This window comes from Alexandromys fortis, unplaced genomic scaffold, assembly GCF_014885135.2.
Source record: "Alexandromys fortis isolate MF-2015 unplaced genomic scaffold, M_Fortis_MF-2015_v1.1 scaffold_10, whole genome shotgun sequence".
Lineage (NCBI taxonomy): Eukaryota > Metazoa > Chordata > Mammalia > Rodentia > Cricetidae > Alexandromys > Alexandromys fortis.
In genome coordinates this window covers 36,947-52,521 of record NW_026067895.1, presented here as the reverse complement: position 1 = coordinate 52,521, position 15,575 = coordinate 36,947, and the positions used below count along the sequence as shown (strand labels likewise).

At 37.0% G+C, this 15,575-nt stretch overlaps 1 protein-coding gene across 1 annotated transcript; it reads left to right on the top strand.

The window, feature by feature from the left end:
- The first annotated feature begins 8,436 nt into the window (after window positions 1–8,436).
- On the top strand, window positions 8,437–9,378 carry LOC126512429 (olfactory receptor 9I1-like). Its single transcript, XM_050160216.1, has one exon. The coding sequence runs from the start codon at window positions 8,437–8,439 to the stop codon at window positions 9,376–9,378; it is 942 nt and encodes a 313-aa protein (XP_050016173.1).
- The last annotated feature ends 6,197 nt before the right edge of the window (window positions 9,379–15,575 follow it).

Genomic DNA, 15,575 nt, shown 5'->3' with positions numbered 1-15,575 from the left:
CAGATGACAGAGATGCCTATTTTTTCAGTCACTCAAAAGCCCAGTTAGACACCACATTTCCCACATTCCTATAGCTTTCTGTATTTGGGAGGGACCTTTGGTCTTGCTGAAGGTGAGTGTCATTGTAACTGTTCAGAGAAAGTGAATGGTAGTCAAGATTTCAAATGTAGTAGACTACCTGAGTCTCACTTTCTTTTCACCTTAAACAGACATTTCTTTTTTGTTCTTTGCAATGTAATGTCAAAAATAAGCATAATCTTTTTGTCCCTTGCAAGTATGCCTGGTACTTAGCATTTTTGACTCTCAACTATAGATAAAAAGTGCTTTAAGATATAGTTTTGCTTATTGTTTATAGTGTCAGGAGACCTGAGATTTTTCTTACACAGAAAAGTGGTGAAGCTCTTGGTCTCAACATTGGAAAGAGAAGTGGTGAGTCTAGATAGGTTGCAAAATAAAATGTTTCTTTGGAGAATAATTTTTCTATCCTTAGAATTGTTGGAGTTCCATAATGCTTCTAGTTAGAGAGGTTACTGTCAGTTTAGAAATAGTGATACTAAGGATAATAGGGTTTGTAGTCTGTATGGCAGGAAAACTTTAAATCATTGCAGTTTATGGAATTTCTCTCTGTGTTTTTCTGGGCTACCAAGAAATAGAGAACTGACACCTGACCTGTAGAAACTTGCCACGTTGGTGCTGACTTTGACAGAATCTCTGATGTGGTTAAAGAGTGAAGGTGTCCCAAGCAGAACTAAGGAGGTCTGATGCCTATTTTATGCTATTTCATTTGTCCTATGTAGGAATTCACACCACCACTGTACCTTATTTTTTTTAATGCCACTTGAAAGTATTTTCTGTCCGCTCCCACCATTTTCAAAGAAATAGAGATGTTGGAAACTCTGGGTTCACAAGCATTGATCTACAGCCCAAGCAGTGGATGAATGCCCAGGGCTACTGAAGAGCTGGAGTATGATTATGCCAAGCATTACCCTTGACTGATTGTGTTTAGGCAAGACCTTCTTCATTTCAAGGCCTCCATTCCTCATCTCCAGGAAAGATTGTAATGCACTTCATCTATCAGAAGGCACGAAGGAGCTTCTGAAGGTCATTGTTTCACCTTGCTTGGAAAGTATGTGGCCTTGCTTGTGTGATGTAGGGTGGTGGGTTCAAATGGCATAAAGAATTACTTTCTTCTGTTGCTTTTCTCCAGCTAGCAAATTCCATGTGTGAGGTTTAAAAATAGGATACTGATCTTCCAGAGTTCTGTTTGTTTACTCTCAGCAATCAAGTTCATCTAAAGTTCCTTTTTCTTTTCCTCCCAAGCTTACATATATTTTTAAATATACCATAAACCATTTAGAGGTTTCTTTTTCCAGTCTGAATCTTTCCTTTCTGTATATATCTATCTTTTTTCTGAGCACATTAGCCTTTAATCTGCAGGATTAATACTGCAGCTTTGAGAGCTGGCTTCACAGTAATCCTTAGCTTCCTGAGGGTCTAGTTTCAAGGTGCAGGTTCAGACCATGTTTATTGACACACTCTGTGGAGCTTCTAGGTCCATGCCACCACTGAGATGGATATTTCTGACTGCTCATAAATATCACTTAAGTATTTGGTGGCAGGGCCTCTTAAAAGAACTGTGAGGGTTTTGCTACTAATGCTGAGTCAGGAAACCTCTCTTAAAGGAACCATGTCTCTGCTTACCACAAGTAAGAAAAGCCTATTGAGAAAGATGGTTACTAAGAAGCTGTGCTTAACTCTGTTCATGTCTGTCTAGAATTCTTTAAAAAAAAAAAAAAGATTTCTCAGGCTTTATGCAGAAACTTCTCCACAAGTGTGCATCATTTGTAGATGGAGGTTTCTGTTCTTCCTGGTCCCACAGCTTCTGTTATTTAAACCTGTTTGGCCTATTAGCTCAGCCTTAGTAGTAACTAGCTCTTACAACTTAAATTAACCCATAATTCTTGTCTATGTTTAGCTACACGGCGTGTTATCTTTCCTCAGTGAGACATTCTTATTTTGCTTCCTGTGCTTCTGACTGATGACTGCATCTCTACCTTTCCTTTTCCTAAAATTCTCCTGGTCTGGTTGCCCTAACTATACTTCCTGCCTGGCTACTGACCAATCATTGTTTTATTAATCAATAAGAGTGAAAAAGTTTATAGTGTACAAGAACATTATTCCACAGCAGATGACAGAAAACAGAGTCATATCCCATGGAGCTGGAGTTATAGTCAATTGTAAGCTGCCTGCTGTGGTCACTTAGAACAGAACTCATGTTCTCTGCAAAATCAGTGTGTACTCTTAATCACTGAGCCATTTCTCTGCCCATCTTTATCTTCTTCATAATATATCCTGATATTCTCTGTCTCTAAGAGAAGGGCCATGTAACTCTAATTTTGATTTAAATTACACATAATTTATTTGTGTAATTGAGATGTAGGGGATCATATATCACTGCATATGAGTGGAGGTCAGAGGACAAGATGCAGGACTTGGTTTTCTCTTTTCAATATGTGGATCTTGGGGATTGAACTCCAGTCATCTGGCTTGACAGCAAGCATTTTGACCTGTTAAGGTATCTTGCTGTTTTTTTTATTTAAATTTTCAGAAATTGCTTATTGTAACAAGACCTAGATATCTCCCAAGTATTTCCAGTTTCTCCCTTGAATACTTATATTTTACATCATATTTGTTTTATTGACTCTTTGTAAGTTGTCTTAATAGAACTCAATAGACAAAGTCCTCTGGCATTGCTCTTACTGGCCTGATACTGATAGAGTGAACTATTTTATATTTATTTATTTATCAACACATTTCCCCCAAAATATTTAAGTAGCTTACAATAAGTACAACATACAGCAAGACAAAATAGATTAAAATGAGTTTTTGGCAAAGACAGAGCATCTGTAGGAAGATATTCAGAACTGGGGCAAGGATGTTCATATGACATTTGTCTTGTAATTATCATGGAGTAGATGGTCTCAGGTGGGCAAAGATTCTGTGTAAATGGAGACTATTCTTTCATTTTCTGACAATGCTGATCCAAATATTCACAGAAAAACTATATTAATTACAACACTGTTTGTCATATTAGCTAAGGATTCTTATTAACTAATTCTTACATCTTACACTAACCAACTTCTATTATTTTATATTTTACCATGGGGCTCATGATTTGTTATCTCTTGCTTCTTGGGCAGCTACATGGCATCTACCTGACTTTGTCTTTTTTCCTCCTTTATTTCTTCTTGGATTTCCTACCTTGCTATATTCTATCCTTCATAGGCCAAAGTAACTTATTTATTAACCAATGCTAATAAGACATATTCACAGCATAGGGAGAGAAATCTCATATCATCTCCCATTTTCTGCCTAAACAAAAAGGAGGGTTTGAACTTTAACATCATAAAATTATATATAATAAAACAGGTATCAAACAAAAATTATAGTTACAATATTTCTTTGAGAGTTTAAAGTTTCATATCTACTTTATCTTTTATAATAACTTAGGAAAACTATAACTATCTGTCTTCAACTCCATCAATGACCCCAGAAGTATATAAATAAACAGGAAATGCACTGTAAGCATCTTCTAAAATTCTAGAATTAACAGAGATATGTCACTGCCTGTACAGTCATCCAAAGTTCTTCTGTAATGTTGAGACATCCATCTTCAGCCTAAAATACTATAGTTTCTGATCGACTTTTCCATGAAGCAGGAAATTTGAAAGACTGTTTCCCTATATTGGCAGTTTGTAAGTCACTTCCTTCTGTGTCTTGCAGAACGATTGGTAGTTTCCTCTGTGAAGTAGGAACCCTGAGAGACCATCCCACTTGGGGGAAAGTTTAGCAGTTGCTTTTCTGTGGAGCCTGAATGTCCAGTTCATATAGCATACCATTAAGCAGTCCATGCAAGAATAATTTCTTGCCCAAATGACTAGCAAACTCCATAAGGATTCTCTTTGATGCCCATCATCCTCTTGAAGAAATTGGTGCTGCCGGAAGCAAACATGTATCACTGTCAAGAAAAGTCTAAATGAAAACATTTTAAATGCCATATCCTGTAGGTCTTTGAAAGGTTTGAAGAATAGGTAGCCATCTGAAATATGTCTTTGTACATCTAGAAAACCTATTATTTCTAGTTTGACTATTATAGTTTACTATCCATTAATCCATAATTTTATTAAATGAACATATAATATATTAAATAAGAGTAGAAATATATATAACAAAATTGATTTTAATTTGTATAAATGAACCAAAATCCATAACAATATAAAGTATTCATTTCTATATTATACCCCACTTTATATGAAAACAAATATTTATAAACAATCATTTTTGGAAATTGAGCATTATTTTCTCCAAACTGCTTCCTGCTGTTTAATGGGCAAAGTACTTTTAGGGTTCATGGAGACTATTTGGGGGTTCTTGTTCCATCAAAGCACATTAGCCTGAAAGAAATCCATAGGTTCTCATCTTCTGTGAAAACAAAAGCAGAATCTCTTTTCTAAAGTAACATATCCTTAGACTAATATTTTAAAGCCAAGATACTCTAAAATATATATGTTGATCTAGCTCAGTTGGTAAAGCATGAGACTCTCAATCTTAAGGTCCTGGTTTTGTGCCCTACATTGGGTACTATTTGTAAACAAAAACTGCTCTTTTGTTTTCTGGCTACCATGACTCAAATAATCACAGAAAAACTATATTAATCACAATAATCTTTGGCCTATTAATTTTCTTAAGCTTACAAAAGCAAAGAAAACATTTATATTATATAGAATCCCAGATGTGGGGGTGAATCACTTAGACAATGAACATTATTTCACCATTAAGTTAGTTTTTGCCAAATATCAATCAAAATTTTACTTCATTATTTATCTAAATCCATGTGAAGTCTTTATAAATTCAGACTTCATATCACCTATACAAAGAGTACAAGTGGAATGTTGTACAAAGTCCACATTATTGTATTTCAGTTCCCCAAATGATGAGTACAGAAAGACAGAGCCAGGAATCTCCTGATGCTTGACAAGAACCCCATCTGTGTCAAAATTCTAATCTCAAAGTCTCTTAATGAGCATTGCAGTCTAGTTCTGGAGTGCCTTGATTCATGTATTTCCCTGATTGATAATGATCTGGCATTAAAGATCAAAAATTATTTGGCTTTAATTATTGATAATTATCTGTCAGCAAAAAGATGAGGCAAGTCATTGGGAATAAGAGAACTTGGAAAATATGTGATGATGTTTGCTAGAACAGAAAGTGAGGATCAACCAGGCAAAGTACTCTAAAGGTAAGAATGTTTGTTCTTTCTGCCTGGCTGTATATCACCTATGTCATTTTTTCCCATAAACACATTAAAACCAACCTCAAAACCAGTTATGTACACATACCATCTTTGCATTCAAGACACTGAGGCAGGATGGTGGGAAGTTCAAATCCAGATGGGGTTTTGTATCAATTTCTGCTTTTTAAAAAATAAGAGGACACAGAAATAAACCAATGCAAATATAACCACCTGATCTTTTGACATTTTTAAATTGAAAATTGATTTTTTCATACAATATATTTTGATTACATTTTCCTCTCCTCTAACTTCTTCCACGTCCTTCCAGCCTCCCTACTCAACCAGGTCCATTCCCTTTCTTCCTTTCTTGCTCATTAAAAAAACAAACAGGCATCTAAAATAAGAAGTACTAAGATAAAATAAAATAAAAAATCATAATAGGGCAAAATAAACAGAAGAAAAAGAGCTCTTGAAGCACAAGAAATATTTACAGACCCAGATAATCACATATTAATGCACAGAAAATTCCCATGGAAATACAAAGTTGGAAATCATAATCTATAAGCAAAATACTTGTAAGATAAAATGCCAGGAAAAACATTATAAGGAAAAAAATCATCCAAAAATGCCATTGATTTGATTTTGTGTTGGTCGTCTACTACTGGGTATGGGAAATGTCTTTAGATGTGTTTGTATACCCAGTGAGACTCTTTTTTAGAAAACTAATTTTCTTTCATGATATGTTCTCAAGTGAAGAAATAGCTTCCAGGTTAGGAATGAGGACTTATCACTTGTCTTTTAGTGCTGGGACCCATGTGGCTTAGACTTGTGCACGCCCGGTGAGTGTTGCCATCATCTGTGTGATTCATCAGTGTGTCAATCCTGTTGGGTTTAGAAAGCCTTGTTTCCTTGTTGTCTTCCTTTCCAACTGGTTCTGAAATCCTTTTGTTTACTCTTCTACAGAGATCCTTGTGATCTGAGGGGAGGTATTTGATGGAAACATCCCATGTAGGATAGAATATTATGAGATCTCTCTCATTCTCTATGCACTATCCAGTTGTAAGTCTCTGTGTTTGTTTCCATTTACAGCAGGAAAAATAATTCTCTGGTGATAACTGAATAAGACACTGATATAGAAAAATGTTGTTGGGGGTCATTGTATATNCCTGTCTGATCTGGGGTTCTTAACTAGTGTCAGGCTTGGGTTCCATTTCATGGAATTTGTCTTAAATCCCATAAGCTAGTGGTTGTCACCACCACAACTTTTGTCCCTCTATTGCACCAATATATATTATAGGTAAATCACCACTGTAGATCAGAGAGTTTGCAGCTGGGCTGGTACTTACCTTCTCCTATGGTAGGATGAAGAGTAACTTCCAGTACCATGAACACCAGTTAGTAAGGTTTAAGGCTCTAGGTAGGACCCAGATAGACTTCTCTGTGTTCAACAGGCTATGTTGTTGTCTTTGGCAATAGGGCCTTATGTGGAGAACAACCAATTGCCTTGGCAAAAACATGAGTTGGGGGGTTTCATGGGGCCCCTTTGTTCAACAACTCAAGATATAACTCATTACTGGCATGGGATGTTTCATTTGGCAGTAAGAAATGTCTAAGTAGGGCCCCCATATTATTTGTTGATTCAATTTATATTTCTATCATGTATGTGCATATTTTAAGAAGCTTCAATACAGCAAGTTTCTATATGTTCCCTCAGTGGTCCTTAGTTTTGTTTTTCCCATTCCATATTTTGTCTCTTACCCTTCTCTTTTCTCCACTCTCCATTTAATCCTCCTGTTCCAGTCTTTGATCCCTTTTCATCCATATCTACAGCAAAGAAAAAGAGACATTTCATAGATTGGAGAAAAGCTTTGCTAACTTTAAAGACCATAGGGGATTCATATGTAGAGTTTAAAAAGTTCCTCAACTGGTAAACACTCAAAACTGTCATCCAATCAATAAAAATGGCAATGACAGAACAAGCAATTCTCAAAAGAAGAAATACAGAGTCAATAAATATATGAAAAAGTTCAATATTCTTAGCCATCACAGAAATACAAATTAAAACAACCTAAATTCAGATTCCATCTTACCTGAAAAGAATGGCTATCATTAGGGAAATAAATGATAGTGAGTCTTGGAAGCACTGGTCTACATTCTCATTATTCTAGAGAATGAGACCAGAGGGTAATAATTCAAGGTCTTCTTTACTTGCAAACTGAGCTCAAGGTCAGTCTGGGCATTTAATGAGACTATTTAAAAACATTAAAAAAAAGAAGTAAAAATGAGAATTAGGTTATAATTCAGTGGAAAAGAAAAAAAACTTGTTTAACATGCATGTGACTCTAGATTGAATTCTCATTAAACAACAACAACGACAACAACAACAGAGCACTAAAGCATTACTGGTGAGGATCTGAGGAAAGAGGAGCTTTAACACTACTGTTTTAAATGTAAACTAGCCTAGTCACTATGGAAACCATCCCAACACCTCACTGAAACACTAACACTAGAACTGTATTACCAAACTATACTACTTTCTGGGTGTGTATCCAAAAAGATTCATGACAGCACGCCACAGAGACAGTTAAATACCAGTATTTATTGCTGCCATAATCACAATAGCCAAAACATTGAGCCAGCTCAGATGTCCATCAACAGGTGAGTAAATATGGAAAATATGAGAGATATATACTCTAGTGTTTTATTCAGCTATAAAGAGCAAACTGAAGCTATTTGCATGAGTACTGGTTGACGTTCATGTTTAGAAAGATTAATTGACGTGTTCAAATTGTGAAAGGATTTTAAACCTATACGATTCCATCTATTTCTGAGAAACTTCTTTCTGGCTGAACATGTAGTCACTGAGAACCTGAATGCTAAGTCTCGACTTGCCTGTTTCCAATTAAGAATCATTGTGGGGATGCCTAAATCTCTTTATCTCTATCTTATTCTTCTGTCAAAAGTGGGATTAATACAACATAGTGTACTTTACAGGGTTTATAAACCAAGTGAAACCAAACTTGTGAGGTGTTTTCAAATAAGGCTTATTATAGACAACCAAGCAGGTTGTAGTTACTCCAATTAACTTTCAGTGGTATCTTATTATTAACTTTTTTTTTATTTCCCCAGGTGACATTTTCTTTATGGCAGACAATGGCACCAGGGTGACAGAATTTATTCTGATGGGGTTCCAGCTGCAGGCAGAGTTGCAGCTAGGTCTCTTCTTCATGTTTCTGGTTTTTTATCTCATCACCATGGGAGGAAACCTGGGTATGATCATGCTAATTCAGAGTGACCCTCGGCTCCAAACACCCATGTACTTCTTCCTCAGCCATCTGTCCTTCCTGGATATTTGCTACTCATCCGTTATCGTGCCTCAGCTGCTGGAGACCTTGGGAACTCATAAGATGGTCATCACTTATGAGCGCTGTGCCACCCAGTTCTTCTTCTTCACCTGGTATGCTAGTACTGAGTGCTTCCTTTTGGCTGTCATGGCCTATGACCGCTATGTGGCTGTCTGTTATCCTCTCCTCTATGCCATGGCCATGACACCACAGACTCGCCTGGGGCTGGTTGCTGCAGCATACTCTGGCGCAATGGTAAATACTGTTGTCCGAACTGGGTGTACCTTTTCCATTTCCTTTTGTAAATCTAACCAGGTAGATTTCTTCTTTTGTGACCTCCCACCCCTGCTAAAGCTTGCCTGTAGTGAGACCAAGACACGAGAGCAGGTAATCTTTCTTTTGGCTTTCTTGGTCATCACAACTAGTATTTCAGTGATTCTTATATCCTACCTATTCATCATTTGGGCTATTCTGAAGATTCGTACAGCAGGGGCCAAAGCCAAGACCTTCTCCACTTGTGCATCTCACATGACCGCAGTGGCTCTATTTTTTGGAACACTTATATTCATGTACTTGAAAGGTAACATGGGAAAATCACTCTGGGAAGACAAGATTGTGTCTGTATTCTATACTGTGGTGATCCCTATGCTGAACCCTATGATCTATAGCCTGAGGAACAAGGAAGTGAAGGAGGCTCTGAAGAAAGCTTTCAACAGAATGAAGGTTTCCCAAGGCGAGTAAGACTTAATTAAACTCCCTCAGTTCAAAAATTCCTGACAATCCTTTGGGCCTTTGTTTTGACTTCTTAATATGTGACTCTGCTCTCAGAGTTGCACTTCTATATTGAAGCAGAAAATATAAATTTGGCTTTCAGAACTTTATTAGCTCTGTGATTTTAAGCAAGAAATTCTTTGTATCATTTTATCACACATGAAATTTTTATTGAGGCTATGGAGATGGCCCAGTAGTTGACAGTGCATCTTGTTCATGCAGAGGACTCAAATTCAATGTCAAGTACTGACTTTTATTTGCATCTAGATATCCACAGGCTCTTCTGACCTCCACAGACTCTCTCTCTCTCTTCCCCTCATACACACATATTATTGCATAATTTAAAATAATATTTTTAAGAAGAAAATTTTCTTCTTTGATATGATTGAAAGTCAAGAGATGTTTAGCCCAGATCAAGAGAGACAGGATCAATGTCAAGGACGTTTACAAATAAAAATATGTTACAAATTGTGAGCTTGATTTTTCATATCAGTCCTGGGTATTGTTGAATATTTCAATAAGCTACTTTATTATTTCATGTAAAACTCATTTTTAAACTTATGATAATCACAAGTAGCAGTGTGTTTCTTATGTGATTAAGACAAATTCTTTGGTTATGGATGGTTAAGCAGATATCAGTATTGGACAAAGGGATTGAATCTTCACTCACAAATAATTTAGATGTTTTTCATGGAGGAATAGAAGTAGCTAGACAAAAGATGGAAGACTTGGTGAAAAGGAGTTATGATTCAGGAATGCTCAGCTATAGTATATTTGATTACTTTCCAAGAGGTCATAAAGTCAAGGTGCTGTAAAATAAAGGGAAGAAGCAATGATTGATATTAACTATTGGAAATACTTTGATCTTGATGTATGGTGGAACTAAAACATGCAGATATCGTTATACTAATTTTTTCAATTGCCAAAGGTCAGAAGTTCTATTTTTTTCTCATCATTATTCAAGGAAAGATGCTTCAATTTATTCAGGTTATTTTCTATCCTCTAGTGAGAGCCACCACTATCTCCTCTCATCTTCCCTAGGATCTTTACCTTATTATCAGAAAACAGAGAAGGACAAATCTATCACCTTTTAAGTCTTCCATTATGTGATAGTAATATTACTTGGAAATATTTCCATGGAGACTTTGCAATCTTGTTCACTATTTCATCAATATAGTCACTATTGTATAGCAAAGATGATATTTGGCTGGAACATGGTAATAAATAAAATGCATAATAAAATTCATAAGGGTTATCCTGAATGGAATTTGAAACATGGGGCATAGCCAAGTATTGTCATGCCAGACCATTATACAGGCAATTAACTTTTAAAGTTTTGGAAAGTGGAAATGAAAAATAATTTAACAAAAATAAGAATCACATGTCATTGTTAAGTGGTGTAGTAAGGCTTTAACATAGTCTGGCTAAAAAAAATTAATCTCCAATTAACTAATATCTAGCAAGAAACCTAAAGAATTACATATGCTATTTTTATAATTCTGTGAAATCTGATGCACTGATGGTAAGCCAAATTACAGGAATCTTAGGGGAAATGGCAGAGGTGAACTCAGGAGAAACCAGGGCACAAACCCTTGCAGGTTTGCTTAAGGGCTTGCAAATTTTATTCCAAGAGCAGGATAGGAAATGATAGTTTCAAATTTTAAAAAACTCCATTTCCTGCAGTTGATTAGGTTGGAAAGGAGGAGACCAATAGTGATGGAAATATGGGAGCATAGACTCAGCTGTGTAAGAAACAATTAGAATATCCTAGTACATAATAGTATATGTCTGTGAAATACAGTATGATGCTTCTCAAATTCATCCTAGGAAAGAGAAAACTAAGAGGCAAAGGACTATGATGTGTGATTAGGACTGATTCTCAGAAAAATGGTAAAGTTGACAAAATGTCTGCCTTTGCATTTAACTTGTATCAGGTCTAGTCTTTCCTGGGTCTGTAGACCATACCACCCATCAAAATAGCTATTTAATTAAACTCCTGGTCTATGATAGGCTGCAATAATGAGCTTAAGAAATCATTCATTATAGGGAAATTTTAAATAAAACACATATACAAAATATTAAACTAAGATTTTCTTTTTTAGTGGTAGTAGAAATTAGTTACCCAACTTTCCTCTCAATTTCTACTTGGTAAGTCAAAACCAATTCTGCTTATAGATGAGTCATTTTATGTAATTAATGTATGCTTATGAAAATATCTAAAATGGACAAACAAACAAATGATTTTCCCAGTATTGCGTCTATGCATGATTGCTTCTGGAATGCACAAGTCAGATTAATATAAGGTTTAATGATTGCAAACATTGCTTTTTTAACAATTTAACTTTATTTTATGTGTATGAATGTTTTGACAGCATGCATATATGGATACCATGTGCATGCAGTTCCCAAGAAGGCCAGAAGAGAGCACTGGATTCCTTGGAACTTGAGTGGTAGACTGTAAGCTGCCATGTGGGTTGGAGGAATCGAGTCCTGCTCCTCTATAAGAGCAAGTGTTCTTAACTACTGAGGCATCTGTCCAATCCCCAAGAGACTAACTCATTCATGAAGCATAGCATTTATTGATCTGTCAGAGATACTTATCAATAAATGAGTGAAACTATTGACTGCCTAATCTGTATGAAGTTCTATGCAAAGCTCCTTTATTCTTTTTTTTAAGTTCCATTTTTAAAATAAAAAAAATTTCACTCATTATTTTATTTTATTGCTGTTGTTTACTCACATTGTGTAACCCAGGTCAGCCTCAAGCTCACGGTTTTTCTTTTTCAGTCTCCCAGATGCTGGAATTGAAATCACATGCCACCCAGTAGGCCCACCCAGGGAGGATAGGGAGAACTTGGGGGAATGGTATGGTTGGGATAATGGAAGGATGGATATAGGAGCAGGGAAGTATATATCTTAATTAAGGGAGCCATTTTAGGGTTGGCATTAGCCTTGACTCTAGAGGGGTTCCCAGGGGTTCAGAGAGATGTACCCAACTAGGTCCCTGGGCAGCTGAGGAGAGAGAGCCTGAAATGGCCCGATCCTATGGCCATACTAACGAATATCTTGTATATCACCATAGAACCTTCATCTGGCGATGTATGGAGATAGAGACAGAGACCCACATTGGAGAAATGGACTGAGCTCCCAAGGTCCAATGAGGAGCAGAAGGAGGGAGAACATGAGCAAGGAAGTCAGGACCGCGAGGGGGGCACCCACCCACTGAGATGGTGGGGCTGATCTATTGGGAGCTCACCAAAGCCAGCTGGACTGGGACTGAAAATGCATGGGATAAAACCGGACTCACTGAATATGGTGGACAATGAGGGCTGCTGAGAAGCCAAGGACAATGGCACTGAGTTTTGACCCTACTGCATGTACTGGCTTTGTGGGAGCCTAGCGGTTTGGATGCTCACCTTCCTAGACCTGGATGGAGCGGGGAGGACCTTGGACTTCCCACAGGGCAGGGAACCCTGACTGCTCTTTGGACTAGAGAGGGAGGGGGAGTGGGGGAAGGGGGAGGGAAAAGGGAGGCGGGGAGGAGGCAGAAATTTTTAATTAAAAAAAATTAAAAAAAAAAAGAAAAAGAAAAAAAAGAAGTAGAAAACAGTCAATGGTTTTGAAATGGCTTTCCTTTCCTTTCCTTTCCTTTCCTTTCCTTTCCTTTCCTTTCCTTTCCTTTCCTTTCCTTTCCTTTCCTTTCCTTTCCTTTTTATTCTCAACTTCAGAGTTCCAACAAGGTTTCAGGAGGATACGTGAGTTTGGTGGTCGGGAAGGGGTCAGTAGCTTGCAGGGTCCGGTGGATGGGGGTGGGTACTGGGGCAGCCTACCTGCAGGTAACTCTCCTGCTGGCTAACTAGAAAAGCCAAGGCAGTTGGGGAAGGGGCTTGGAGTTTTGCCCCACTATGGAGGTCCTAGAGAGTGGGATGTTCTGCCAGGTGGCTGGTCACTCACCTCTTGGTCTTCTCTGTATTGTAGCAAGCTGTGTTTCAGAGTTCCACCAAGGTTGCAGAAGGATAGGCAAGTTTACGGGGCGAGATGAGTCTAGTAGCTTGCAGGGTCCAGTGGATGAGGGTGGGTATTGGGGAAGCCTACCTGCAGCTGAAATGATAATATTTAGCTAAAACATTTTTCTCTTGGTCTTCACACAATTGTCTTTGAAAAAAGCGAAGAAAGTAGACCTGCAAACTTTTATGAAAGGTGGCAATGACTAGAGGCTCTATGTTTGTACCACTCACAGCACTTGTGACTACCTGCACAAGATCAGCCAAAGAAGAAACCAATCTAAACCCCAGTATAGGTGGAAGAGGGGGTTCATGAAGTGCCACCTAGGCTGAGCTACTGTTGGCAACTGATGGCTACAAGAAAGGGAGAGATTTTTTTGTGTGTGTGTGCTACAGGCCCTGACAACTACACATGCATCAATAGATGATCTTAAACCCTTGTACACATAGACAGACCTAAGTAAAAATCACTGTATTTAAAAATAAAATGAAAGCATATGAAGTTTGGAGGGAGAGGTGATGGGATATAGGAAGAAGATTGGAGGGGATGGAATAAGGGATGGATTTACTCAAAAAATTATATACATATATAACGTTTTCAAATAATAAATATATAAATAAAATAAAAATATAAAAATAGAATATTTAATCAATGAAAAACACAAGACTAATATTTTAACTATAAATTTTTTACACTCTCTCTCTGTGTATTTGTATGTATGACTACATATATATTAATTTGAATGAGTATAGATATGAGCCAAATTAACTAGATTGTTATTATAAGAACAGTAGTTGTTGGAAAATTTTACTCATGATACTATGCCCTTAAAAGAAGTGGGTGCATGAAGATTTTCTTTTCTTTGTGGAGTATGCGATTTAGGCTTTGGGACCTGCAATTGGGGGAGAACAGCTGTCTGTTTTCCTCTGTGATGGGGAACAGGTGCCTTGTTAAGAATTCACATAGGCAATAGATGCTGCCCCTCAGAGACCATTTTAACCACTGTGTGGAGATCTCAGAGTTTTTTTTTTTTTAACCAAAATTAGCATCTTCTCTTAAAGGTGATTGGAAACGTATAAAAGGCTGTTTTCCAAACTTTGCTGACTGAATCTAATATGTAACTGAACTACACTCAAGACGAAGAACGCATCCTGGTTAGATTTAGTAGATTCTGGAAACAAAAAAAAAAATCTTTGGTATGGCAGATGGTTAGAAGGATTTCAAGAATTATTGGAGGAAGAGTCTATTAAGGCATTATTATGTCCATGCTGATTAATATGGTACTTGCATGAGTGCGTGTGTGTGTGTGTGTGTGTGTGTGTGTGTGTGTGAATCTTCCTCAGTCTCATAACTAAAAGTATAGGAAGTAGCAGAAGTCAGCAAATCTTTTGCAGCTTAGGGCAGTATTACTACAATTATACCCTTAGGATACTTCTTTACCAGGTAGATGAAATGAAATTATCTTGTTTAGACTAAGGAAAAGTAGTGGATAAAGAGAAAAGAGGGCCAGTGGGGTAAAGCCAAACCTGAAGTCAGATCAAACTAACCAAAACCATTTTTTTCTTATTTACCATTATCCCCAGCACTTTAGTTCAGCACTGGTCTAGCTACCAGAGATTTATGTGACAATGCTTTCTAACATCTTTCCTGCCCTGATATACTTATGCTCAGTCGAATGACAATCAATTCTCTAGCTTCAAAGCCTCTATCACCATTTGAGCTTTTTGACTTAATGGTGGACATTTTTTCTAAGTAACAGGAATTGAAAGGAACCAAGGAATCATGTGAAATCAGTTACACAGTAAGCAGTTTGTAGCATATGTGCAACTTGGTACCTAATGGCGATTAGATCATTTCCTAGCTGTGCTGTCTTGGGCTTGTTGCTTAAGTGTGGTCTTAGCTTCTCACACACAGAAAGAAGAAAATCCATTTATAAAGTAAGTCCTTGTGAAAATTAAATGAATGAATCATATCATTAAGAGTAGTCTACCAAAGTTTTTTTTATTGTCAATATTGTTCTAATTAAAATGTATTTTTTTGCAAAAGTCAATAATTTATTTCAGTTAAGTAGCACATTTTAAGGTAATAGATAGAGGTATAAAACTAGTAAGAACTTATGACAATCGCTGATATTTTCATCAGTTGTACTGAATTCTCATGTT

Coding starts and splice junctions, on each gene's coding strand:
- LOC126512429 (XM_050160216.1), top strand. CDS start 8,437: ATGGCAGACAATGGCACCAGGGTGACAGAATTTATTCTGATGGGGTTC.